Here is a 24,607-nt window from a genome sequence, read left to right as displayed (position 1 = left end):
TTTATTTCTGGTTTCTAGCGGCAATACGAGGAATCCATTGGTGGACAGGGCTTCTTATATTATGAATCTATAGATATTATGGGAGACCCTTCTCAATATTAGTAGATCGCTGAATTAACTATTACTCAACAGCTTTTCCACTGCCCATTTGACGGAAAAGTTCCTGATATCCGAATAATGCTGTCCAACACCAACAAACAAGACGGGCACATTCGTGGCATGGACGATGCTGACCAAAGTTCCTACCATGTCGCCGACTGTATCGCATTTGGAGATAATGAATCCGTCTAGCGTCCGGCCGGGACCAAAAGACGAGTTGAAATTTCTTGCTTGAGCGACTGAGTCTGTTCCTACTAGTGCCTATCACCATAAAATTAGCAAAGTGGTCATTTGATACGAGATTTTTCGTGGATCCTACCTCGCCAACCATTAGAATCTTGTCGGGCTGGGCGAACTTGGCAAACTTCTCTAATGACGACATCAACCTCTGATCATTGTGTCGTCGTCCAGCTGTGTCGATGAGTACTACATCAAATCCCTCATTGGCAGCCTCTCTCACAGCATCCTTGGCGACCGTGGCAGCATCGCCACCATACCCCTTTTCAAAAATCTCCACCTTGCCGCCTTCACGTTCGGTTAGCTCCTTCAAATTCCGTACATGGACCTTCAGTTGTTCTACAGCCCCTGATCGAAAGGTATCTCCAGCTGCGATTAGGACTTTGTATTTGTTTTGCAAGAGGAAGTAACAAATCTTGGACAAGTTCGTCGACTTGCCAACGCCGTTGACACCAACTATAGAGATAACGTAGGGGCGTGGCTTTCGCATCGACGTCGTGGGGGGCTTGATGACAGAGTCTATCTCGCGCAAGAGATCTAACGATGAGGTAGGCGTAAGCATCTTAGTAAGAGAAGCTTCCATGGCCTTAGCGATGCGCGCATCGATGCTCTCGAAGCTGCCCGTCTTCACGCCAAGAAGCTCCTTCTCGACACCCTCACAAAGCCGTATAGCTGCCTCGCGGGCAACATTCTTCCGTAATAAATGGTCTTCCATCCCCTTCATAGCTTTGTCAAGGTCTTCTTTCGTCAATGTCTTACCGCCCACTACGTTGCGGAAAAGACTACTAATCGTGCTCAATCCAGATCCGACTAGACCACCTTTCGTTTCCGTTTTCGGGGTGTTCTTCGCTTGGGCTGACTCCAAGATGGAATGAACTTCGTCATCTAAGTCCTTCAGCACGAACTGTCCCTTGGAAGTCTTCGTTCCCCATGAAGATGAGTCTACCCCCTCTCCAACCGTCGACCGAGCAGCCGCATCCACTTCACTATCGCTTGTCAAAGTGTTCTGGGCCGCCGAGTAATCGAGTTGTAGGCTATCATCCTCTTCGTCGGCAAAGCCATCGGCATCCCACTTACGACCTTTCTTAGGTGCTTTCTTAGCTTTCCTTGCTGGTCCTTCGTCGCCGGAGGAGACGGGGGCGGAACTGTTTCTTATCTTTCTAGCTCTTCTTGACATCTTCCCCATAGGACCGCCCTTTGCTACAACCAGATGGCTTCCACTAGGGGTGGAAGGTCGGGAAGTATTCGGAGTAGATTCGGCAGTGGATGGACGTTCTTGGGGGTTATTCTGCGTTTTGCCTCTACTTTTAAGGCCTGGTGGAAGAGGGGGTTCATCTCCAGTATTGCCTGATATAACGTCCTCTTCTAATAGAGAAGCAACCGCAGCAGGTCGTGCGGTGTTGGCGGACCCGCTTGACTCGAGTTCTTGGTATTGCTGGTCAAAATATTCGTCGAATTTGCGGCATTCCACGATCGTAGCGTTAGGCTTCTTTAATTGATCGGCGTATAAGTCAATGAATATAGTTTTCAAGTTATCAACAAGCTTGTCAATCCACGATAGGTGCAACAGGGACCGGTAAACAGCCTAGAGACAGTCAGACGACATAGGGATATTATCAAGCAGGAGTAGCGCCGTACAACAAAGATCACGCCTAACTCCTTCACAAATGTCCACTTCAAGGTATGCTGATCAGCCTTGTATGATGGATTGCTCGATGCGGGCTGGCTGTTCCTTGCGCCAGCTGCAGCACCTTTTTCTTCTATGAAGACATCGGAAATGAAGTTATTAATAACGGACGGGTTGACCGGCGCATAGGTTCGCGACCAAAGGACGACCCCGGAAGTCGTCAGGATTTCGAATGTATCCAACATATTGGATAGCCTTTTCTTTTTTTTAGCAACCTAGAAAAGAAGAGCATAGGGTTTCCGAAGCTTGTACATTGAAGGTTGTATGAAGCGATAAGTTGTTACAAGGCGACAAGAGCCACAAGGGTAGAAAAGTAGCATACGTATGTATGTACATTTGTAGCGCTCCCAGCTGGCAAATTGCAGATTGTATCCATGCATATTTGATTTAATCGAACCAATCGATGCCCGATTACGGAGACTAGGTGACTCGGAATTAAACCTTATTGCGGCTCCGGCACGTCATAGGTGTCAATGGGGATGAACTAGGTGCATCAGGTACCTACATACATTAGGTACCCGGTAGTTTTAAAAATGGAATAATCTCGGAACAGTGGGTCTGACACGGCAGCTTGCAACAGCTGCAACATATACAACATATGTACAACATACAACTGTACAAAACCTCTTTTTAAATAACTAAATAAAAAACACATCTCCAGAACAAAGTCGCCAATGAGCCCTTGAGCCCTTGAGCCCTCGAAGCTCACGCCTAGCATTATAATCCAACAACCTATAACCTGACCAACCTTAACCTTTTTCAAAAACAAAAAAAGTTGAGACCAAGATCCAAAATGCAGCAACATCCAAATTATGGCCATTCTCCGCCGCTTCACCATCCCGTCCCTCAACACGTCTCTACCGTTCCACAGTTACGATCGCCGCCACCCTTAACGTCGTCGCAACCCCAACAACAGGGCGCATATGGAAATCCTTACCAGCAGGGAACCCCCGCCGCTGGTAGTAGTAATGTCTTTGGCACTTATGGCAACTTCATGAATGACCCTATGGCCGCCCAGTTCGTGGGAACGGTCGGCCAAAATGCTTTCAAGCACGTTGAGCAGAATGTAGGTTTAGTTGCAAGCCACTCGGGCTCAAAGTGAAGCTTATACCTCTACTAACATCTATACTATCAGATGAACCGATGGGTCAACTTCTCCGCTCTGAAGCACTACTTTAACGTTTCCAACAAATATGTCATCAATAAGCTCTTCTTAGTGCTCTTCCCTTGGCGCCACAAGCCTTGGTCGCGAAGACAAGCCGTAGGACCTAACGGGCAGGAGGGCTGGTACTTACCACCGCGCGACGATATCAACAGCCCTGATATGTACATTCCGGTCATGGCGCTTGTTACATACATATTACTATCAACATTAATAGCGGGTTTACGGGGTCAGTTCCAGCCCGAGTTGCTAGGATATACAGCTTCTACCGCGGGAGTCGTCGTCATACTCGAGATATTGCTCCTGAAATTAGGGTGCTACTTTCTTAGTATTTCGAACGAGTCTCAGCTCCTGGACCTTGTGGCCTACTCAGGCTACAAGTTCGTCGGCATCATTGTAACAGTCACCATCGCCGAGCTCATGAATGGAGGCAAGGGAACTGGCGGTTGGATCGGGTGGACGATCTTCTTTTATACCTTTTTAGCAAATTCCCTATTTTTGGTGAGTTTGATCCTTTCAGGGGTATTATCTTGACAAGACTAATAAAGCATGGTTAGATGCGATCGCTACGATATGTTCTACTGCCAGAGAGTTCCGGAGGGGATGCACGAGGCCCGATGCAAACAGACACACGGACGAAGCGAAACCAGCGGACACAATTTTTATTCGCTTATTCGTATCTTGTACAGTTTCTATTTATGTGGATTCTTAGCAGGGCGTAAATACATATGCCCGTCAGGTCCTATTAATAGCTCTCCCCAGATTCGTGACGAGCGATTCCAAAAGATTATCAAACCTAGCATTTATCTCATACTTGAAGATATTGTTGTATAGAAACAACAAATCTTGGCTCTTACAGGCTTCGCTCCAATTAAAGAATACGGTGGTGAAGTAAGATCAAGGCTATATACCACCCTTCGAAATAAAAATAAAATAAAATAATTCTTCAAAGGTGTTATTGAACGGTGTTCTACTATATGCGCGTCGTAAAAGTAATAGCAGAAGCTTTGCGGCAGATGCTCGTAGCTGGTTGGTTGGTTGGTTGGTTGGTTGGATCCCTTATCCATGTATGCAGACTTTTCGGTAAATCTAGTCTTTGCTTAACTTTGACGGTCTTGACATTTTAGATTCCTACCTCGTTATCCTACGTGCCCAAGTAGGCAGACCAATAATATTTGACCAGCAACCAAGACTTATTTACATATATTTACCTATATACCACGTACGTGTATATACATACGTGTAACCTCATCTCTGCCCAAGCTAGCATCTCATCCGTTTATTTCCTTTATCTTGTTTATCTCTCAAATTTGAGCATTTGAGCCGGCAAATATACGAATTTCTCAAGTGTGATTATCAGTCGAGCGGGTAACACTCAAATACGTCGACATGGCGTTTTCTCCGATTGTCACAGCTACTATCCAATCCGCAGTTCTTGCGGCTACGTCTAACATTTTGGCACAGGGCCTAACGGCATATCAGAATGAGGTATGTGTTAATTCCTTTCAAAATAAAGAACATGTCTACCATCAGATATGAGTCTTCAAAGACCATATATGGTCACTTTCCTAGTAAATGTTCTGCTGAGCTTGAACTAACACAATCTATAGACTCCTCTTGTCATCGATTGGGTGCCAGTCTTCCAGTTCGTCCTTTACGCATTTCTCAATGTACCACCCAACTTCTTATGGTACGTATTGAAGTCGCATTGGTCCCGGGGGCATATACTACTACATTGAGCCCTTATAACTGCTCTATTCTAACTATATGCTAGGCAAGAGTTTCTAGAGGACTCCTTTCCGGCGTACCATATAATGCCTACGTCCGCAGCAGTAGCGTCCGCAGCAGCAAACGATGAGAAAGCGCTTGAAAAAGAAGAGGAAGAGGGCAAGTTGGTGGAACGCAAGCTTAATATCAGCAACACGGCCGTCAAGATGATTCTAGACCAAACCGTAGGCGCAGTCGTCAACACCTTTCTCTTCAGCTTGTTCATACACTCCATCCAAGACGCTATGCTGCGACCTCTAGGTGCATCACTTAGCGGTCCGGCGAAGAGTGCCCAGTATCTATTCTCCCGCGGTGCTATTGACTATAGCAAAGTAGATTGGGCGAGTGTGGTCGCTCGTAGCCGTGCTGAGTTCTATGAGCTCCTCGTTGCTGGATGGAAGGTGTGGCCGGTCATAAGCCTGATCAACTTTGCCTTTATTACAAGCATCCAGGGCCGCAACCTGGTCGGCAGTCTTGCTGGTGTCGGCTGGGGCATTTATATGAGCCTTGTTACCGCTCGTTAGGAACGGGAGTTGAAATTGGCACGACTTAATTATGTGTCAGTCCTGAGATTTGCATTTATATCGGCAATTAAGGGCGTTACGGGATTTTCAATACTGAACAGAAAGGCGGACATATTGGAAAATGTCCTCGGCCTTGCCGCAGCCTTAGGCGCGGCAGGTCTATGCTCGATATCGCCGCTCCTTTTCGGAGCTTTGCTGAGTAGACCGGCCTCCTGACATGTCTGTTCTCTGTAATTATATATTGCAACAGAAACCATTAAGCAACACTGGACACTCCGAGCCCGCGCTCACTTCGGACAAATCCACCACGGACTACAATCACGTATATTCAACCTGTCATGTAGCATTATAGCATGAATTTAATAGATGGATTATGAAAGACTAATTAGGACATTCCTTTTCCAGTACCAGGCCTTATATCTCAGTGACCCCAAGAAATACCCGTGTCCCTCAATCCCAGTAGTGCTATCTAATTAAACCTCTTGAACTGAAAACCCAACCCGTATATGACCATTTTCTCGTCCAAGCCGTGTCGTGCCATATAGAAGAGTCCTTCTCTAATACCCGGGTCTCGGTAGTCGACATCGTAAACCGCTCTATTACCACTTGAGATAACCAGGATCACTCCAGTTCTGAGCTCCTTGCCGAGCTCGATGCTTGACATTCTGTGCAGGCATTCAATCGAGAACCCGCGTTTTAGTCTGATGATTAATTAAAGTCAGCAACAATTTTTCCTGGAAAATTTAGGGGGTATGAAGATATTATGGTGGTAGTTCTTGGTTTACGTACATCTTGCGAACTGTCAGTTCGCATTGATCTGCCCATTCTTGCGCCCAGTTCGACATTATGGCACTGAATATAAGTTATAGCGTTACAACTATTTTTGGGTATTTATTTTATCTCTGTAAAGCTGCTTCAACTCAATGAGCCGAATAGGACAAGGTAGATTTCAGGGAGACGGTCTGGCGCTGCCAGAGTAATAGATATGTTCCAGCTTTAAAGCTATGGTAGACAATTTTGATACCTTCGAAATAGTACTACAACTCTGATGTTACATATATTAGATTGAATTGTAAATACCTAGGCTTCGAAGAAGATTGAGTGTAAAATGGTAATTCTTGTTAGCTTGCACTATTCGCCTAGCAAATCATGGAGCTTTAGATATAGGGATTAAAAGTCCGTAGGCTATCCTTTGTCTTTGATATTATACCAATCCATATTAGGGGGTAAAGGCCATTACCGCATTCAACATGACAAAGGGGGACCATCTCTATGTTATCTACAACGCCCAGTTATCCAAACAGGAGCATTGTTATAGAGGTATATACAAAGCATCAAGTGATCATAGTGATGTTATCATGCTCTTATATGGAGGCATCGAAGTTAGAAAGGGGGGGTTCCTTTGTCTATTATACACAGTACAACATCGAAGGCAGGTATTCTCAGCGGTGGTGAATACTTTAAACTATATATTGTACTTTTTAGTGACAGTTCCAGAGGGTTTTATATACAGTCAATATTACTATATCTCAGCACTACGAAAGAGTACCGATATAACTATCTACTATTTATGAACTTAATACGAGTCAAAAGATGAATCAGATGGGGTCTCTTCAGCAACATATGCCCTCTCCTGTTGAGCAACATAATATCCTCTAGCTGAAGTTTCTGTTTCGTCATCCGTACATTTGAGAATTGTGTCAGCCTCTGACGGGGCGCCGGCCTGCTGAGCTTCAGTTATCGATTGAGTTGCTTTGTCAAGATTGGTTACTGTAGTAGAAAGTTAACGACTGTCTTATTTTGGAGAAGGGGGACGTTGGTGAAAATCTAGGCTCTCGAGACTAGAAGAAGGGAATTGAAGTAAACTCACTTTTGAACCAAAACCAAATTCCACCACCCCTGAGCGGAAACCGGAATTCCTTTGCGGTTACATCACGAGCCACTTCCCTTAGCTTCTTCTGGAGCTTAGGGTTTTCTAATGTACAGTCCTCTTTGATTTTTCGTCTTATTTCCGCCACGAGGGCCACTCCAAAACCTTCGTCCATTTCCCAAGAGTCGGGTCCAAAGCCTTTCAGGGTCATCTTTTTATTCAATACTATATCCACCGTCTTTTCGATGGCTTGGTTGACATTCTTCCACTTCTGTGCTGAGAGGGTCACTTTGGGACCATGAAGGGCAACATGCCTTCTATCATTAGGAACGGGAAGTATGGACGGCTGGTGAGATTTCCTGTTTGATGGTGGTTGAGGAGTGCGAGCTCCTTTACCTCTTGGTAGTTGCTTTCTTGTGCTGTTTGACATAATGATATAGTTATGCTAAAGAGTAAAGTAGCTAGGTTAACAAGTTTGCTTATCGTATAATTCATTTCAAAAATCTGGCCAGGCAATTATATTATATCTGCAAGATCATAGCCTAACATAGTATGTCGAGGTCGTTTTTTCTTAATGTAGCTGTTTCACTCGTTAGTATATTTCTTTGAAGGGGTATACAACCTGCTAGAACGAGAGACAAAGGCTATCTCCAGTTTAATAAATCAGTTTCATATCTGGCAGGAAGAAACACGCTGTCCTGGTACATGCTTCTATGTCGTGTAGAAATAGGTTACACAGATACCGTAGGAGTTTCCCGCGTACTCGAATAGGACTTGTTGTCCGCTTTTAGATTACGAATTAAAGAAGCTAGGGGACATACATTAACATACATATGTCTATACCTACTAGGATTGACTATGGGATATCTGTAACCGCCGTGAAAGATTATATGTTCACCGGTATACGTGGAAGACAAGATCAAACACGACAGACATACGTATCCCTTGAAGAGAATCAGAACATGTATCTCCTAGCAAGACACGATTGGGCTTCATCATTCTGAGGGCTATACTTTTTCTAGCCGGCTGAAAGAGAGCAAGTATAGGAGAGAAGAAACTGCCTTGACGACAGACTTGCATGTCTATTGACTATTTATGAGATACCAAGCTGAATAATGTACTACGACGTAGATGGTGATGAGAACTGACCGTGACGGCGATACCTCATGAATGAATGCAAGGAGTGATGTACCGATGCTACATAAATTTGCCAATTCGGAATGATGATAGGTCGTCAAGATTGGAGTATTATTAAAGGCAATAGGGGCTAGGTAAGAATTAGATAATTACGCATTAAGCGATGATGACTCTACTCAGTTGCGTGGCATGCATAACAGCCTGCAGGAGACAGGATTGGGGATGGTTACCTTACCCGTGCGCCACATTAGGTACAGTAAGGCAACTAGAATTTCGGTAAGGAGAACTCCTCTGGGATGTAGTTAATAATAGTAGGAAAGCGGGGAGAGATCCGAGAGCTTGATTGATAGTAGCGGCCGTGAGGCGTAATAGGGGTGGACCCTAGGTGGTCCGAAGTCGCGGTTCTTCTTTTTTCTTTTCTCGGATCTGCGGTACGATGGAAGTAGTCTAGATGCGGGATCAGCAGAGCCTCGACTGAGCTAGAACTTGACTCGACGCGCCCTTTGCGAATTTGTGGCCCCCGGCTAGGAAGCCGGTAAGAAAGGAAAAGATGGTTGCCTTAATAACAGCGAGCGAGGCAATTGGATACAACTATAATGTCACAATACACACTGGTGGTACTCGATAAGGTTGTGATGGATTAGCGGAAGTGAGGGGACAAGCTTACAAGTATGTATCTTTGAAGTTGAATAACCGAAGAGCTTTTGAAGACGTGAGCTGGTAATACTTGGCAGCGAAGTACGCAAGCATGGTATGGCTTGTCTTAGGCCATGAAGCCGGTTGCCGACGGGTTTGCTGTTGGCAAATTTACACGTATATGATGATGATATATTAACATGATTGACATATTGCAGTATTGCAGTATTGTAGCATTGTAGTGGAGGTACCTACCGGTGCTTACCGGACCTTTCTTTTGTATACATAATTGTAGAGATTGTACGGAATAGAGATCACCCGTTGCTAAGCTTGAATATCGCCTCCATCTTATGATCTACATACACTAACCCCGTTTCAATGTCGTATGATAACTGAGGCTCTTGCGGCCTGAATTTACACAAAATAAATCCACAAACGTAAGAGGCAACTGAATAATGTTGAATGTTGTAGGGGATGTACATATTTTGACAAGCCTCCTCCATCATGTCTTAGTTTATATGCAGATGTTCTGTTACTCTACAGATGACCAGTAGCTGACGTGCTGCTGCTGCTGTTGCTGCAAGTAATACCGTTGAATGGATGGGTGATTGTAAAAGTTACAATGTAAAAAGAAAGGGTTAACATGGGATGACCCTCCCATTTCGGAGCTGACATGGCGTGGAAGAAAACGAGTTTCACCAGGTGAGACAGAGAAACATTAGTATCTACCTATGTATGGAATACGCTTGTGATGTCAAGTTGCGTTACGGGTCGCGGGTCGCGGGTCGCCGCCACTTTAGGCCAAGAATTGGAAATTGGCATTATGAACTTGTAAAAAAAAAATCCTTTGCCGCCCGGTGGATCAAGCTATTTTTGGATCGTTGAACGCTAATTCTCTTCTTCCCTTAGGTTAAGTCTTTTAAGGTTTTGAAGTCCTTAGCAAAACTAAAGGAGGAATATTAATTACTTTGGTTGACAATGTTTTTTTTTATATGGTATATAGCACGCAGTTCGTAGCATGAGAACTCATTAATCCGTACATTATAATCGCATTGTAGCCTACGAATCAGTGCACGCCAGCGTAGGGGTTATGTCCGTCGATCTCTATGGCGTGTCATACTACTAAACGTTTAATTCGTTTCCGCATGAGGCATGAGTTCGCGATGTAAAAGTTGGGGGGGATGGGGGGTTTCATGCTTAAATAATACATATTCTGATAACTACCTCTACTAAATACTCTAGTTAGTTAATATGAAATGAAGTAAATAAATATTTCTATCGTCTGAATAATAATAATAGCCCGTAAACAAGTTAGTAGCCGTTTGCCGCTTTGGTTTTTGGCATTTGAAAGAGCTCATTTGAAAATGCCGCTTCCATCGATTGAGCTCACAGAGCTTACGCATACATACGTACATACATACAGAGCTCCCCAGGCGCAGAGCTTCCTATCCGGATGTATACTTACTTTGGTGCGCCTTTTCGTGATCCTCCTCGTGATCTCCCTTGTGCTCTCCTCCGACGTATTAGGTACATGCACGTACATACGCACTATACTACATGTATAGATAGTGTTGGTAGTATATGTAGTATTAGAAGTGTAGTATACATGTAGTAGCTGATCGTAGCTGATTCCCCTCGTCAGGGTCCGATTTGAATTCTGTATACTATTGGTTCGAGATGGATGGAGCTATCCGAAATTGAATTATTACCGTTCACAATGCATTTTCAACAATGCACCTTTTCAACACTTGAATTGTCGAGCCCCCAAATAAAGGACTGGGGCTCGATTTCTACACTTCACCATCTGGACCTCTCAAAATAAACAACGCTACGGGATGCGTCAGTTGTCTTTTTGCATGCTTTTTTTTTTTTTTTTTTTTTTTTTTTTTGCAAGACTTGGGTACATGATCTGACCATTGTTGTATTTAAGGTTGCTTACGGCGTGTTTGTCGTTAAAAGAGATTTGATGAGAGAATATAAGAAGACGAGAAGATTATTATTATTATTATTAACAACGGTAGAGGCAACTGCCGGTTCTGATATTCTGAAACTAGCGATCCGGTTGCTGAGGGTTATTGAGGACCATTGAGCAACCCACCAACTGAAGGTTCCGCCCGTAAAGATGATACATGTAGACTTCGATACATGTAGATTAGGTACATATTTCAGGTACTCAGTGGTAGTACCTACCTCCGTGTATTGTATTGTACGCAGCTTGTACGGTGTTACGGCGTTGAAAAGATACTTACCCCAAAAGCTAACGACTGTACCTTAGGTACCTATATTAGTGCGTACCGTATCTAAAGCCCTGGGCGGGGTGACTTTTGGCGGTGCACAGGCTACAGGAGGCAGTAACTCTTCTCCCTTAGTGTATAATCGCCAGCCACAGTTGCCTTAGGTGTATTCGTCCACTAAAAGAAGGTACATTGTGTAGGTATGTACAATACCTAGGTAGGCAAAGTACAAGTTGAGCCCAGTCAATCGAGCCAGCCAGCAAACCAGCGGACACTTGCACCCACTTTCAGCGCGCCAAAAGCCCAATCAGTACCAGGGTCGGTCCTGCCCAGCTTCATGAGGCGCGCCCAACCCCATTCCAGCCCATCCCTCCTCTCAGCCAAATTCGTCCACCGCCGTCTCATTCTTCCTTTTCTCTCTTCCCCTACCGAACCTAACCACTAACTTCCCATCTTCCCATACACCCACTCGCTGTCGTATTCGACTGAAGACGTGTTACTTGACCGACGAAATTAATTCGATATTCGACGGCCACGTCTTCTACTTTTATCTTTTCCCTCCACCCTCTCTCTCTCTCTATTCATTCCATCCATTTTCCATTTTCCATTTTCTTTGACGCCAGTAAAACTGCTGGTTACAGCCACTACAAACGCCAGGTCGTCAGGTAAGACAAACCATCTCCTTTCTCCGTACTTCTGCTCTCGGTCGGAATCCTCCATTCCATTCCATTCCCAACCTCAATCGGTTTTCAGCAATCGCTCAAACTTCTTTTATGCTTGAAAGTTTGAGCAGCCCATTTTTCTATTTGTCTCGTCGGCTTATCTTGCCTACCCTTTGATTTTAATTCTCAACGCACTTCTACTTCGCCACTCTTGTTACAGACACAGTCGCTGCAGCGCTTTTGTATGTGGCAACACTATCTTGCGTATACCATTTTGGAATGCCAAATCAAATAGCTACGGTTGCCGTTGGGTGAATATCGTCTTGCTAATTTCGATTCGAACAGGTTGACCATAATAGTTTCGATAAACCCTCGTATCGACCCAGCGAGTCATTTAACCCCCCCGAGCCCGGCTTCCGTGTTTATCTATTCACCTTTGTCGAGCTTGGTAGCTCAACCCCAATAATCAGTATGACTACTATGGTATGTCGCTAATTTAGTTATCATGGTCATATTTGGCGGTGGAGCATTCTATGGGATTGTCTTGATTCTTGTCTAGATAGTGGGGACCGAATGTCGGTGTGCATTGATGGGGTACCCCTATAGTCAGCATGAAGGCGTCTTCGGAAGCCTATTTTGCAAGACTTCCGTTGTATTGCAAGCATGAATACGGTTGGCAAGTGAGCTGACTGATGCTGACTTGCTGCAGGATCTCCGCGTCGGTAATAAGTACCGCATCGGTCGAAAGATCGGTTCCGGCTCGTTCGGTGATATTTATCTTGGCACCAACATTATCTCGGGCGAAGAAATCGCCATCAAGCTAGAGTCTGTTAAGGCAAAGCACCCTCAACTCGAATATGAGGCTCGGGTTTACAAGTCCCTTGCTGGTGGCGTTGGTATTCCCTTCGTCCGTTGGTTTGGAACCGAATGCGACTACAATGCTATGGTCCTAGATCTTCTTGGTCCTAGTTTGGAAGATCTCTTCAACTTTTGTAACCGAAAGTTTTCCTTGAAGACCGTGTTGCTCCTCGCCGACCAACTAATCTCCCGAATCGAATACATCCACGCCAAATCATTCATCCATCGTGATATCAAGCCCGACAACTTCTTGATGGGCATCGGCAAACGGGGTAATCAAGTCAACGTTATTGATTTTGGCCTTGCCAAGAAATATCGAGACCCCAAGACTCACTTCCATATTCCTTACCGTGAGAACAAGAACTTGACTGGCACTGCTCGATATGCCTCTATCAATACCCATCTTGGTGTTGGTAAGTGACCGTTTCTTACTAGTACCGTCGTAATAGAAAACTAATGGATGCAGAACAATCCCGTCGTGATGACATGGAGTCGTTGGGTTATGTGATGCTCTACTTCTGTCGGGGTTCTCTCCCTTGGCAGGGACTTAAGGCTGCTACTAAGAAGCAGAAGTATGACCGCATCATGGAAAAGAAGATGACTACACCAACCGAGGTTCTTTGCCGTGGTTTCCCTAACGAATTTGCCATCTACTTGAACTACACCCGTTCCCTTCGATTTGATGACAAGCCCGACTACAGCTACCTCCGAAAAATCTTCCGTGATCTCTTCGTTCGTGAAGGGTTCCAGTACGACTACGTCTTCGATTGGACGGTCTATAAATATCAGAAGAACGCCCAGGCGATCGCCCAGGCCGCCGGCCAGGGTGAGAACGAAGACGACAAGGCCCGACGAACCACCCCTGCGACCGCGGGTCCGGCTGCCCAATCGGGTGCTGTGAAGCCAAATCCGATTCCCAGCTCTCGCCGTAAGGTAATCGAGCGCGGTGTTCCCGGCGTTGACACTCCAGAAACCAACCGTGCCGTCGGAGGAAGCGACAGGATGTGAGTGTCTCGCCAGCCCAGCCCAAGCATTCCTAGTAAGGAATCATTTTTCCTTCGAGTTTGGTGTGATTTACAGCGCTAGACGGAGGAATTGCTGACACGATTTGCTGACACTTCAGTTTGCGGTAACAGGCTGCGATCAGCTTCCAAAGGCCAGGGCGCTGGCTCTGGATATGCATCTGGATCCTACCGACCGAAATGATTCGAGGGCATTTTCACATTGGTGACAACTGTTACGTTGTAGCGGGCTTGCCGAATGTTTGACCTGCACAATGGAAAGTAACTCGGAATCGTGGTATCCTCATTAATATGTCCCTCTGCATTGGCTCTGGAACGTCCGCCAAGGACCTACGCCTATTATTGCCGGATAGAGGACCACGCACGATCCCTTTCATATCGTATGGATTGCTATTGTTTCCGTTCTTCGATGACTCTCGGTTTAGGACTCAATCCCGTGGCTCGAACAACCTGGTAACGCTAGAAGGCGTCGATTTGTGTCTCGCACACATTCGACGTTCTTCTTAAGTGTGGCCAGGCTTGTTTGAACGGCACGTCCGGCACTCTGACTCGTTTGGGGTGTCGTTATGGAATTAAGTCTTATCATGGCATGTCAACCTCGATTCTTTGCTTTTCAATAATGCGTATGAATTAGAGGATGATGCATACCCGGAGCCTGGGCTTCTGTAACTTTCGAAACTATCATCATCCCGTTTCGAGTTATTGATGCTCCTTCGATGCGATCGATTAGCCTTTCTGATATGACGAGCTTCTTTGGTTTCCTTTTCGCTTCTTTGATGGTTTCTTTTCGTTCATTTTCCCGTTCGGACTTTGCATCGTTATGCCAATCTCCTCTCCTGGGGATGCTGTAATGAAGTTGTGGGGGTTCGTCTCAGGATGTTCTGCAATATCAAACGCCAGCCTAATGATGCCCCGGAGCTCGTTGTCGCCGGAATCCGCAGACCAGATCTTCGTCTTGAATCTACGTTACCAGTATGGGCGGAGCTGACGGCTTACGTACTACGGATACATGCTATCGGCCTTACCGTCGGTCGTGGTGAAATCTCAGCCAGTGGTCGGAAATAACCCTTTCCCAGGTTGGGATGGATTAATAAAGATAGGCGGTGTTTTCCGCACGTTTAGCCAGTAGTAGTATCCATGAACCTCCGGGCTCATCGACATCACAACGCATTAGAAGCACGACGTTTAAGAAATATTGCGATACTCGACGAAACGAAAGACGCCGCCTAAGTTCACGATAGATTGGTAGCGTCGGTGGATCGCACTCACGAAACATGGATGGAGAGGAGGGTTTCCCCGACAACGACGACAGACAATACACGCTAGGTAGTTACACAGAATGAATTCTATTTGCATTATCATTGGTAGACTTGATTGCGTATTAATTAATTAACAAGATGAGACAAGTAATTCAGGCCTTGGTATAGTATAGTAGACATGCCCAAGGTAAGGGATGTATTTCGACCAATAGTGGGGGGAAGCCCTGCGATAGAAGCGGCTATACGGAGAGGCTGTGCACATTCTCAAAGATCACATGGCCTTGAATAATCGTGGAGCACCTGACATGGGCAGGTTTTCGCCTAGGATAAATACACTTAATATGGTCACGTAACTGATCACATAGCCCTATTTTAAAGGGATGAAGAGGTGAGTGAAATCGTATAAGAGTTGGCAAGTGTCGTCGAATTCATAGGGGAGGAAAATAGGATAAATGCTCGTATAATACCGGATTCGGAAGGACCCTGAACATCTATACCCGAGAGTTGGATATCGATGACATAATATCTATTACGCGGGAAAGAAAGAGGAAGGGTTCAAAAGCCCGATACCCTTGCTCTAGGATACCTAGTCCCACCATTAGATCCGATATCTTGGAAGGGAAGGTGATACAACATAAACCTAACATTAGAGATTGTAAATTTTGGAGCACCACGGCTCCATTCCACAAGTTCCCATTACAACTCTGACTGCACAAATACATACCTAAGGTATACACCGAATACCTACACCGAAACTTGGGTTTTAATTCGCCTACCGAGATGGATCCAGTTCCGACGCTGGACGTCTTCATACTTACATTCAATGCTGCGAAGCACCAGATTAATGTTCCCGTCTTTGCTCGACACTTATACAATGCATTCTCACGGAACGCTTCGAGTCTTCCAGAATTGGTTGTCATGTAAGTATCATATAATGCACTCATTATTGTCTGATAATTAATTGACTGTCAAGCTCCCTCCAGGAGATGGCACCACTGGCTCAGGCCTTAATCGGCTCATACATGCTCAACCCTTATTTTCAACGATACGAGTCGGCCGTAAATATTGCAGCTGCCAAATTCGCGGCCGAGTTGGAGCGTCAGGGTCTCCCAAAAGACCATCCGTATACGCTGGTAACTGCGCGCAATGTTGGTATGACAGGCATTCTGCTCTTTGCCCGTGACCCAAACACGGTGAAGCATCTACAAGCTACGTTTATCGCTTTTGGCGCTGGTGATATGCCTAATAAAGGAGCCGTGGGGCTTCGGATGCATTACAACAAAAGGACTACGGATGGCTCTTTATTAGCAACGACTGAACTCACCTTCGTTAGTGCTCATCTAGCTGCTATGGAATGGAATCTCGAAAAGAGGAACAAGAATTGGGAAACTATCGTCTCCGGCCTTGTATTCGAGAACCCCAAGAAAATTGCAGAAAGCCGGGAGGCGCAGTCCACTCTTCAGAGTGACGATGGCTCCGAAGCCCATCAAGCTCTACTTTCGCAGGACACAACCGAAAAGTCTCTGCACGATATTTCCATTTATAAGCCCGGCGCCCACCTCTTTGTTGCTGGAGATCTTAACTATCGTATATCTAAGAGTTCACCAACTACGGACTCGGTATTTCCGGATACTAGTTTTGATACTGTGGATTCCAATCATTTGTCACCTTTCTTGGCTCGCGATCAGCTTATTGCAGAGAGAGATGCTGGTCGCACACTACACGGATTAAGCGAGGCAGAGATCCAATTCCCACCAACATATAAGCTAGTAGTGTCCCCAAAACCAAAACTACATGCAGAGCTTGATCGTATCGGAGATGAAGAAAACGACGCAGATGAAGTCGACTGGTCGTGGGCTCTTCATCGATGGCCCGGCTGGTGCGACCGCATTCTGTACCAAGAGATACCCTGGTGGGCCAGGGAGACTGTCGGCGATAAAAGTATGAAGATTATAGATTACAATGCGCTCCCTCCCGTTAGATCGAGCGACCACAGAGCAGTATTCTTGCGCGTAGAGGTCCCGATGCTTGAGCACGACTGCCTTATACCGCCTGAATCTGCTCTGGAATCGGAGTTAAGAACAAAGCGTGACAGTCCCCTACCTGTTGACCCTCGTATCAAGCTCCCATTTCCAATCGACTTGCAATCTTGGGAACGCCGAGCTTCTATCCAGAAATGGGAGCCAACTATCGGCTGGTCGATGCTGATCTCGCAATCAAAAGAGGCTATCGCAGTGTTCGTTACTCTGCTCCTCGTTGGCCTTGGTACTTGGTGGTATAGGTCTTGGTAGTATTCGACCTTGCTACGCCTTACAGAACGGACGACTGGCTTCCTGGCAGGCTGGTCAGGAGTTGGCTGGCCACGAATAAGCCAGCCACGGGCCAGAAGGACATGAGCTGACTGTAGGTTAAATGCTATGCTTAAATACGGTTACGCTCCGTGGTCGATTCGGCCACGACTATGGACCCATGGATGGTTCCAAGGTATTAATGTCATCTTTTGGTGGTTATCTTCCCCTTTTGCCCCTCTTGTGCCGACTTTATAGCAGCGGATTATAAGAGGCTTTAGTGCTATTATATTTAGACGAGTTTCCAGGAGGGATGAGGGATAGATGACGGTAATTAATGGTGATTATACCCTTCTACGAAAGACTAAAGGCGTTTGGCCGTATATACTTTAGAGGGCTAGGAATATTTTAGACTTATACTGGGAGTTTACTAAACCGGTAAACCCGTGGAAATACACTAATGCTAAATGCGATGTTAGAATGTTGATAACAATGGCTTCCGGATATGGAAACTAACGCCACCGGCATTGTCGTGAAGTGAGTCTTTGTTTATTTTCCTAGCTCTATAAACCTTTATGTCCAGCTGCTTCCCACAAAGCTATTCAATAGCATTGTATCATTTAGCATACCTCCATTATTTCTTTTTTTTTTCTCTCTCCATAGAAACAATGCCAAATTCCCAAGTACAAAGCTTTATAGAGCGAGCTCGCTTTGAGCGTCAAGAGGAACTGAATCGACTAGCTCAGGAACAGCACGTGAACCTAGGATTGATTCTGGGATTGTCTTTGAAACTTGGTAAAAATCAATCACATATTGATTACGCGGGCGGGTTAGACAGCAATAGAAGATGGGCGGACTTGGCTAAATTGGCAAAGTTATCACGATGGGAAGTCAAGCTGGGTCACCAGGAACTGGATACAAAAGAAATAAAAGGCATACCCTCGCTTAAAGATGCACTTGTCAATGCTGCTCCGATAGAAACAAGCCAGAACGCTGCCATAGCGCGGAAGAAGAGGAGTGAAAGGAAACAGCACGACTACGCTGGTATACTCTCCCATATCGACACAGCGGCTATTGCCTCCCTTGCATTTGATATCATGCAGGCTCGCTACAGTTGCGCATCCGACAACGGCTCATCATCGCTAGGCTCATCATCACCACAACTACCCCAGGTCGAAGGGCCGTTCTTTGGATCGGCGCACATCTTCTATTCGATTGAGTTCGCCAGTTCTCGGGACCCCGATGATACTAAGTGGATAATTAAGATTCCTATCAACGGCACACCAGATATATGGGATGGATTATGCGCCGAAGCCATCCGCATCGAGGCACTTGTGCTCATGACGCTTCGGTTGGAGTCATACGTGCCGGTGCCTGCTATTATCGACGCCGACTCATCTCCTCATAACGAGCTTCATGTTCCCTACCTCATCATGGAGTACGTGACTGGTTTGACACTGGATCAGGTCTGGTTTAGTGGAGATGATGAGAAGGAGACCCGAGCAATAAGGAGCAAGGTCCTACGGAGTCTAGCACGGGCAATGCTTGAACTAGGGAAATACGAATTTAAACATGGGGGGGCTCCCGTTTTCGACGACTATGGGAGAATCGTCAGCACGGGACCCGAGAGAGAGCTCAACATACAGGCCATGATAAACCGCTGGTTCGGCAACGAGGATTGCGAGAGGATACCTCTGTACACTGCGGTAGGTCCTTTCAGAAACGCGAGGGAAATGTACACGACACTCTTAGATCAGTACCCATACGATACTGAAGCAAGCGTTGGCGTCAATAAATTACTTCGCCTCCTCGTAGGTCTTCTCCGCGAGCCCTCGAGGCCAAGATCCATCAAGGGCAAGGAAAAGGCGAGTCGGCAAAAGAAGGGATTCGTCCTTACACATCCGGACCTGAGCATGCGCCACATCATCGTGTCCAAAGAAGGCAAGATCAAAGCAATCGTGGGCTGGGATGGCGTGCACTTCGCGCCGAGATCACTTGGCAACGAGATTTTCCCGCCGTGGCTCGTCAGGGACTTCAATACGTTTGTGTGGCGCTGGCGGCCGTCACCTGTGCTCTGGAGGGGGAAAGGGGCGAACGAGGAACCGGAGGAGAATCGCTACGAGGATGCGCCGTGGATATTGAAGGAGTTGAGGGATGAGTATGCGGGTGTCCTTCGAGCGTTGAAGAAGGAAAGGGGAAAAAAAGGGGATAGGGATATAGAAGGGAGTGTAGACGTGGATGTAACGAAACAATCGTTGCTGGCGCTTAGTCTGCGCACGGCGGCTAGGGATCCGAGGTGTAGGACTGCTGTCCTAAGGCGGATTCTGGAGAAGTGCTCTCGGCCGTCTGAAGAGTTTGACTTTGAGCGGATTATTGATGTATTGGGGAGTGGAGGGCATCTGGATGGGTATATGCTTAAGTGCTTGGAGAGGAATTTTAGGGAGCTTGTGGATCGTGGGTATGTTAGGGGTGCTGTTGTTTGGTAAGCGTTGCGAGTATGGTAATCATAGGAAAGGATAATAATAATAATACTAATACTAATAATAAGATAAGGTTGCTTGTTTGCTATCATTTAATTTGTATGAAGTCGAGCCTTGATGTATTGAGGGAGGAGGATGTTTTCCACTTGAGCGGTTGATAAAATAGACTAACCCTATTTGGCCGAAGTTGGGGTTAGAATATAGGCTGTTTATACCGACCGAAAGCTTCAAGGGCAAGATGGCCGAGTTGGTTATGGCGTGAGGTTAAGGTCACCTTAATTCCTACATCCTCATGGAGCAATCCGCGTGGGTTCAAGTCCCACTCTTGTCACACAATTTTTTTTTCGTTTGCGGAATTTCTTCTTTTTGTCCCTCCACTCCTCATCATGATAGTATACACACTGGAGGCTTAGGTTTGGTTTTTGAAATACACAAATTTACTACGTAGGTAATATGTAGCACCTACGGGTTTCTAACTGGTAAAATACCTGTGTTAACGGCAGCATGAGAATCACGTTGACTAAAATTTTTGAAGCGGTTGTTGGCGTTGGGGATGCGGGGTCTATTTATTACTAGATCTAGGTCTGTATCGATCTAGTGGTGGGACGTCCATAAAAGTTGGAGTTGGGGCCCCTCTTTTGGCTTGGCTTGCTAATCCCCATATTGATTGCTTAATGGAATAGTTAAACATATTCGTAGAAGTAATTGGGATTATATTGACCCTACCTAGGTAATCGACTAGTTAGGTGGAGAGTTGCTGTTGCTGACTGATATCATAGTTTTTTTGAGTTCTGGGGTTCTGGGGTCTCTTCCCCGCCATTGGCCGTAGGTAGCCGGGTTTATGCTGCAAGTTAACCGTACCTACCTGTAACCTAACCTAACCTAGGGAACTGTACAATACCGAGGGAATAAGGTCGGCCTCCAAATTCACCGGTCCTGCATTTCGTCTTCTTAATGAAAGCTCCCCCCTAGCCTCCAAAAAACTCGCCTTGGAGACATTGGCCTGCCATTTGTTGAGTCCACGGCCAATGCAAGATGTCTTCGGTCAACCGTAATCTCCTATCAGCCTCCCGCTCGCTACGCTTACAATCAAGAACCATCTTGCAAAGAACATCTCCATTAACTGTGTCCTCACGCGCAGCAACAGCGAAACTTGGAGCTACGATACGGCTAACCCACCCCGCCTACGCCCGCTCTCCTGCTTCGTCCTCCTCATTCTCAACAACTACCGCACAACGGTCCGCTCCCGCCATGCCTCAACCAGGAAGGGAATACGATCCTGAGATCAAGGACATTGCCAATTACGTAACTAAGCCAATTGACTCGGAATTAGCTGTATGTGTTCCCTATCTCATATTGACTGGTATCGTGAAAGTTGGTGGGGTACGCAATTAGCTGACATGTGATCTGCAAATAGTTTGACACCGCACGATGGGTTTTCCTTGATACTCTAGGCTGCGGACTTGAAGGTCTACGATTTAAGGAATGCGCCAAGTTGCTTGGTCCAATTGTCCCGGGGACTGTCGTTCCCAACGGTACTAGGGTGCCTGGTACCGACTTCGTCCTTGACCCCGTCAATGGTGCCTTCAACATCGGTGCTACGATCCGATGGCTTGACTACAATGACTGCTGGCTGGCTGCCGAATGGGGGCACCCTTCTGACAACCTGGGCGCTATCCTGGCCGTCGCCGATTGGGTTAACCGCACCAACAAAGCCGGCGGCAACCTAGCCGGAGGCAAGATCTTTACCGTTAAGGACGTCCTCGAGGGCATGATCAAGGCGCATGAGATCCAGGGCTGTCTGGCACTACTTAACTCGTATAACAAGGTCGGTCTTGACCACGTTGTGCTCGTTAAAGTTGCCAGTGCCGCGGTTGTGTCCCACATGCTCGGATTGAGCGAAAAGCAGATCGCCGACGCCGTTAGCCAGGCTTGGGTTGACGGACAGAGCCTGCGAACCTACCGACACTCCCCGAACACCATGTCCCGAAAGTCGTGGGCTGCCGGTGATGCCTGCCAAAGAGCCGTCAACCTTGCGTTGAAGGTCGCCAAGGGCGAGTCCGGTATTCCCACTGTCTTATCTGCGCCGGTGTGGGGTTTCTACGATGTCTTGTTCAAGGGTAACAAGTTCGAGTTTCAGCGTCCTTATGGCAGCTACGTGATGGAGAACGTTCTGTTCAAGGTCTCGTATCCAGGTTCGTGCACCAATAAGTTATCAAGGCCGTCATTTTTTGCTAATTTGTCTTCTCCCAGCCGAATTTCACTCGCAGACAGCCGTAGAGGCTTCCCAGAAGATACACAACAAGCTGAAGGAGCTGGGTAAGTCTGCAGCTGATATCAAGGGCATTACCTGTAGGACACACGAGGCGTGCATCCGGATCATTGACAAGCAGTTCAAACCGATGGACAACTTTGCGGACCGTGACCACTGTATCCAATACATGTGCTCGGTCATGCTCGTATTTGGTCGCTTAGAGGCAACCGACTATACCGACGGTAGCGAGGCGGCGACGTCCCCGTTAGTCGAGTCGCTCCGCCAGAAGATCAAGTGTGTCGAGGACCCGCAGTTTACAAAAGACTACCACGACCCAGCGCTACGTACTATCTCCAACGCGCTGACGGTCGAGCTGAACGACGGTACGATCCTAGATGAGGTTGTTGTTGAGGCTCCGCTAGGACACCGCCTAAGGAGAGAAGAGGCCAAGCCGCACATCCTGGCTAAGTATAAGCGACATCTGGAACCACACTTCTCCGAGTCGCAAGTTAAGGAACTTATCGATCTAGGAGCGGATAGGAAGAAACTTGAGGCTACGCCCGTGGATGAATATGTTGACAAATTAGTTGTGAAGAACAGCCCATTTGTTAGGTAGACTTGCAAGATATTTATTTATAAAGGCGGTAAAAGCCAGGATATGTACCAGATAAATACCTAGCCCTGGGCTTATTTTTGACAGTTTCAGATGTCATTATGTGATACGTGCTTTTTATTATTTCTTTAAGAAAAGAAAGGTGAGAGAAGCAATAACGTCACCTAAATTATGAACTTACATAACTTGGATGGGGATAACTAACAGGTATCCGCGGGTTAGCTTTACGCGGGTAACTTGCATACCTACCTACATAGGTACTTAAGGTACCTACATATGTAGGTATCACAGGTAGGGATTGTGCACAGCCACCCATTTCGTATTGTACAATCGAAAGGAGCCTGAGGCGGGGCTTTGCCTCTGTCCGTTTCCCGTCATTCCACCAACAATCTGCTGCCAATCTTCCGAGTAGCCGTACTTTAAAAGTAACAATACATTTTCTACTTTCTACTTTCGCTGTGAATTTTACAATTAGAGAGTCAATTTACCTTGACAAGATGGTCACCCTCGATCGACAGGAGATTATTGCGACTAACAAGTCGCTCCGTCTCATCAAGAATGTATGCTTGCATTTAGCTAAGCCTTCTCTCCGTTAGGACAACTAGGTAGAGTATCCTTGTCGCTAACCAGTTTCCAGGAGCTTGAGCATCTTCTTGAGAAGGGAGTTCTGACGGACGATGTGTTCGACTCAATTCATAGAGCGCTTCCCGCAGAGACCTCCCTCTCCGGTGCGCCTACACCGTCAACGCGAGGGGCCTCTGTCGCCTCGCCGCCGCCAGGTCCCCCGCCGCAACATACACCACCTGTTCATTCCATGGCCAACTTAGCAATTCATCAGAACCCGACCACCACTCCCGCACCTCCGGCATACAGCTCAACCGGCCCGCCCTCGCTCCCTTCACGCACAGGGCCTCCCCCTCCCCCTCCATCAAAGCCGATCATCGCCCACGCGAAGGCGCTTTACAAATACCAGGCTGCAGATGACCGAGATTTGTCATTCGAGCGCGAGGATAAGATTGCTGTGTACGAGTACATGAATGACGACTGGTGGATGGGACGCAACAAGCGGACGAACGCCGAGGGTATCTTCCCCAAGAACTACGTTGAGATAGACCATAATGAGAAGTCGGGTTTCTATGCCCCGGCCCAACCGGTATACGCTACACCTACGCCAGGAGGTAATGGTGGTTATCCACCGCCACCGCAGGGTCAGAACCCGTATAACGCTCAAGTTCCCCCTATGGCGGTGGCGCAAGGAGGTGGTAGTCCCAGCACACCTGCCGAACCGAGTAAAATTGAGCAGAATGGAAAGAAATTTGGCAAGAAGCTGGGAAATGCTGCCATCTTCGGCGCTGGCGCTACGATTGGTAGTAATCTCGTAAACAGCATTTTCTAGATTAGGCTTGTGATGGTCATCTGGTTTATGTGTTATTATTGTTGTTGATGTTGCTACTCGTAACAAATTATAGTAAGATTGTAATTTGTAGTAGCAGTCTATGCCCGGGTTAATGGTATAAGGATTCTACAGGGTTTCGGTTTGGTAGTTTTGGGATGATGCGATTTACATTTATCACCTACGTAGATTTTGGTATTTACCTATTCACAACCAGGTGGTTTTTTTGGTTTTTTTTCGTCAAGTGCCTTGTCCGCCTGTGCGGTTATTCAACCTGTGTCTAATAGATATCGTAGATAAGATGGATATATATATGAATACACATTAAAGGTGCAGTGTTAGAGAGGGAATACTTCATCTACTTATCGATTACTAAGCTACCCAAGTTAATTATGTAAATATACCCCTGACAAGTACATACATAT

General features: G+C 46.4%; 10 protein-coding genes and 1 non-coding gene across 11 annotated transcripts; 8 read left to right on the top strand and 3 right to left on the bottom strand.

The window, feature by feature from the left end:
• Nucleotides 1-37: 37 nt before the first annotated feature.
• F5Y00DRAFT_234084 (SRP54-domain-containing protein) lies at nucleotides 38-2,366 on the bottom strand. Its single transcript, XM_048007385.1, has 3 exons — nucleotides 1,975-2,366; nucleotides 419-1,921; nucleotides 38-360 (listed from the first exon to the last, which is right to left on the bottom strand). Exons 1-3 carry the CDS (start codon nucleotides 2,206-2,208, stop codon nucleotides 115-117), a joined length of 1,983 nt encoding a protein of 660 aa, XP_047865815.1. The 5' UTR covers nucleotides 2,209-2,366; the 3' UTR covers nucleotides 38-114.
• Nucleotides 2,367-2,602: 236 nt separating this feature from the next.
• On the top strand, nucleotides 2,603-4,118 carry F5Y00DRAFT_234082 (YIF1-domain-containing protein). The gene is made up of 3 exons (XM_048007384.1): nucleotides 2,603-3,089; nucleotides 3,159-3,686; nucleotides 3,743-4,118. The coding sequence occupies exons 1-3, from the start codon at nucleotides 2,817-2,819 to the stop codon at nucleotides 3,905-3,907; spliced, it is 966 nt and encodes a 321-aa protein (XP_047865814.1). The 5' UTR covers nucleotides 2,603-2,816; the 3' UTR covers nucleotides 3,908-4,118.
• A 295-nt stretch (nucleotides 4,119-4,413) lies between these two features.
• On the top strand, nucleotides 4,414-5,491 carry F5Y00DRAFT_45219 (uncharacterized protein). Its single transcript, XM_048013679.1, has 3 exons — nucleotides 4,414-4,673; nucleotides 4,796-4,875; nucleotides 4,960-5,491. The coding sequence occupies exons 1-3, from the start codon at nucleotides 4,575-4,577 to the stop codon at nucleotides 5,474-5,476; spliced, it is 696 nt and encodes a 231-aa protein (XP_047865813.1). The 5' UTR covers nucleotides 4,414-4,574; the 3' UTR covers nucleotides 5,477-5,491.
• A 454-nt stretch (nucleotides 5,492-5,945) lies between these two features.
• On the bottom strand, nucleotides 5,946-6,321 carry F5Y00DRAFT_260988 (uncharacterized protein; the record flags this gene model as incomplete). Its single annotated transcript, XM_048011118.1, has 2 exons — nucleotides 5,946-6,177; nucleotides 6,266-6,321. The coding sequence occupies 2 exons, from the start codon at nucleotides 6,319-6,321 to the stop codon at nucleotides 5,946-5,948; spliced, it is 288 nt and encodes a 95-aa protein (XP_047865812.1).
• Nucleotides 6,322-7,024: 703 nt separating this feature from the next.
• F5Y00DRAFT_45212 (uncharacterized protein) lies at nucleotides 7,025-8,096 on the bottom strand. The gene is made up of 2 exons (XM_048013678.1): nucleotides 7,347-8,096; nucleotides 7,025-7,246 (listed from the first exon to the last, which is right to left on the bottom strand). The coding sequence occupies exons 1-2, from the start codon at nucleotides 7,774-7,776 to the stop codon at nucleotides 7,053-7,055; spliced, it is 624 nt and encodes a 207-aa protein (XP_047865811.1). The 5' UTR covers nucleotides 7,777-8,096; the 3' UTR covers nucleotides 7,025-7,052.
• Nucleotides 8,097-11,828: 3,732 nt separating this feature from the next.
• F5Y00DRAFT_45010 (putative casein kinase I) lies at nucleotides 11,829-14,198 on the top strand. Its single transcript, XM_048013677.1, has 5 exons — nucleotides 11,829-12,013; nucleotides 12,361-12,498; nucleotides 12,725-13,286; nucleotides 13,340-13,877; nucleotides 14,010-14,198. Exons 2-5 carry the CDS (start codon nucleotides 12,487-12,489, stop codon nucleotides 14,077-14,079), a joined length of 1,182 nt encoding a protein of 393 aa, XP_047865810.1. The 5' UTR covers nucleotides 11,829-12,013; nucleotides 12,361-12,486; the 3' UTR covers nucleotides 14,080-14,198.
• A 1,255-nt stretch (nucleotides 14,199-15,453) lies between these two features.
• Nucleotides 15,454-17,984, top strand: F5Y00DRAFT_44944 (DNase I-like protein). Its single transcript, XM_048013676.1, has 2 exons — nucleotides 15,454-16,074; nucleotides 16,128-17,984. Exons 1-2 carry the CDS (start codon nucleotides 15,935-15,937, stop codon nucleotides 17,443-17,445), a joined length of 1,458 nt encoding a protein of 485 aa, XP_047865809.1. The 5' UTR covers nucleotides 15,454-15,934; the 3' UTR covers nucleotides 17,446-17,984.
• A 126-nt stretch (nucleotides 17,985-18,110) lies between these two features.
• On the top strand, nucleotides 18,111-19,928 carry F5Y00DRAFT_260984 (uncharacterized protein; the record flags this gene model as incomplete). The annotated part of the gene is made up of 1 exon (XM_048011117.1): nucleotides 18,111-19,928. One exon carries the CDS (start codon nucleotides 18,111-18,113, stop codon nucleotides 19,926-19,928), a length of 1,818 nt encoding a protein of 605 aa, XP_047865808.1.
• A 226-nt stretch (nucleotides 19,929-20,154) lies between these two features.
• Nucleotides 20,155-20,253, top strand: F5Y00DRAFT_t64. The gene has a single exon. It is a non-coding gene; the product is annotated as a tRNA-Leu (tRNA).
• Nucleotides 20,254-20,957: 704 nt separating this feature from the next.
• On the top strand, nucleotides 20,958-22,792 carry F5Y00DRAFT_260983 (2-methylcitrate dehydratase; the record flags this gene model as incomplete). The annotated part of the gene is made up of 3 exons (XM_048011116.1): nucleotides 20,958-21,257; nucleotides 21,340-22,117; nucleotides 22,176-22,792. 3 exons carry the CDS (start codon nucleotides 20,958-20,960, stop codon nucleotides 22,790-22,792), a joined length of 1,695 nt encoding a protein of 564 aa, XP_047865807.1.
• A 335-nt stretch (nucleotides 22,793-23,127) lies between these two features.
• Nucleotides 23,128-24,599, top strand: F5Y00DRAFT_234040 (SH3-domain-containing protein). Its single transcript, XM_048007383.1, has 2 exons — nucleotides 23,128-23,349; nucleotides 23,427-24,599. Exons 1-2 carry the CDS (start codon nucleotides 23,287-23,289, stop codon nucleotides 24,183-24,185), a joined length of 822 nt encoding a protein of 273 aa, XP_047865806.1. The 5' UTR covers nucleotides 23,128-23,286; the 3' UTR covers nucleotides 24,186-24,599.
• The last annotated feature ends 8 nt before the right edge of the window (nucleotides 24,600-24,607 follow it).

Source organism: Daldinia vernicosa, assembly GCF_022497035.1.
Source record: "Daldinia vernicosa strain CBS 139.73 unplaced genomic scaffold F5Y00scaffold_17, whole genome shotgun sequence".
In the NCBI taxonomy this organism is placed as follows: Eukaryota; Fungi; Ascomycota; class Sordariomycetes; order Xylariales; family Hypoxylaceae; genus Daldinia; species Daldinia vernicosa.
This window is presented reverse-complemented; position numbering and strand designations above follow the sequence as displayed.

Bases quoted from the DNA above. Each gene is read 5' to 3' on its own strand.
- F5Y00DRAFT_45010 (XM_048013677.1), top strand. The intron at 13,287-13,339 runs GTAAGTGACCGT...TAATGGATGCAG, and splicing joins CAATACCCATCTTGGTGTTG to AACAATCCCGTCGTGATGAC. The intron at 13,878-14,009 runs GTGAGTGTCTCG...TTGCGGTAACAG, and splicing joins GTCGGAGGAAGCGACAGGAT to GCTGCGATCAGCTTCCAAAG.
- F5Y00DRAFT_234040 (XM_048007383.1), top strand. From the start codon at position 23,287: ATGGTCACCCTCGATCGACAGGAGATTATTGCGACTAACAAGTCGCTC. The intron at 23,350-23,426 runs GTATGCTTGCAT...ACCAGTTTCCAG, and splicing joins CGCTCCGTCTCATCAAGAAT to GAGCTTGAGCATCTTCTTGA.
- F5Y00DRAFT_234084 (XM_048007385.1), bottom strand. From the start codon at position 2,208: ATGTTGGATACATTCGAAATCCTGACGACTTCCGGGGTCGTCCTTTGG. The intron at 1,922-1,974 runs GTACGGCGCTAC...GACTGTCTCTAG, and splicing joins AGTTAGGCGTGATCTTTGTT to GCTGTTTACCGGTCCCTGTT. The intron at 361-418 runs GTAGGATCCACG...TTATGGTGATAG, and splicing joins AGATTCTAATGGTTGGCGAG to GCACTAGTAGGAACAGACTC.
- F5Y00DRAFT_44944 (XM_048013676.1), top strand. From the start codon at position 15,935: ATGGATCCAGTTCCGACGCTGGACGTCTTCATACTTACATTCAATGCT. The intron at 16,075-16,127 runs GTAAGTATCATA...TTGACTGTCAAG, and splicing joins CTTCCAGAATTGGTTGTCAT to CTCCCTCCAGGAGATGGCAC.
- F5Y00DRAFT_234082 (XM_048007384.1), top strand. From the start codon at position 2,817: ATGCAGCAACATCCAAATTATGGCCATTCTCCGCCGCTTCACCATCCC. The intron at 3,090-3,158 runs GTAGGTTTAGTT...CTATACTATCAG, and splicing joins TCAAGCACGTTGAGCAGAAT to ATGAACCGATGGGTCAACTT. The intron at 3,687-3,742 runs GTGAGTTTGATC...AAGCATGGTTAG, and splicing joins TAGCAAATTCCCTATTTTTG to ATGCGATCGCTACGATATGT.
- F5Y00DRAFT_45212 (XM_048013678.1), bottom strand. From the start codon at position 7,776: ATGTCAAACAGCACAAGAAAGCAACTACCAAGAGGTAAAGGAGCTCGC. The intron at 7,247-7,346 runs GTGAGTTTACTT...TTTCTACTACAG, and splicing joins AATTTGGTTTTGGTTCAAAA to TAACCAATCTTGACAAAGCA.
- F5Y00DRAFT_45219 (XM_048013679.1), top strand. From the start codon at position 4,575: ATGGCGTTTTCTCCGATTGTCACAGCTACTATCCAATCCGCAGTTCTT. The intron at 4,674-4,795 runs GTATGTGTTAAT...CACAATCTATAG, and splicing joins TAACGGCATATCAGAATGAG to ACTCCTCTTGTCATCGATTG. The intron at 4,876-4,959 runs GTACGTATTGAA...ACTATATGCTAG, and splicing joins GTACCACCCAACTTCTTATG to GCAAGAGTTTCTAGAGGACT.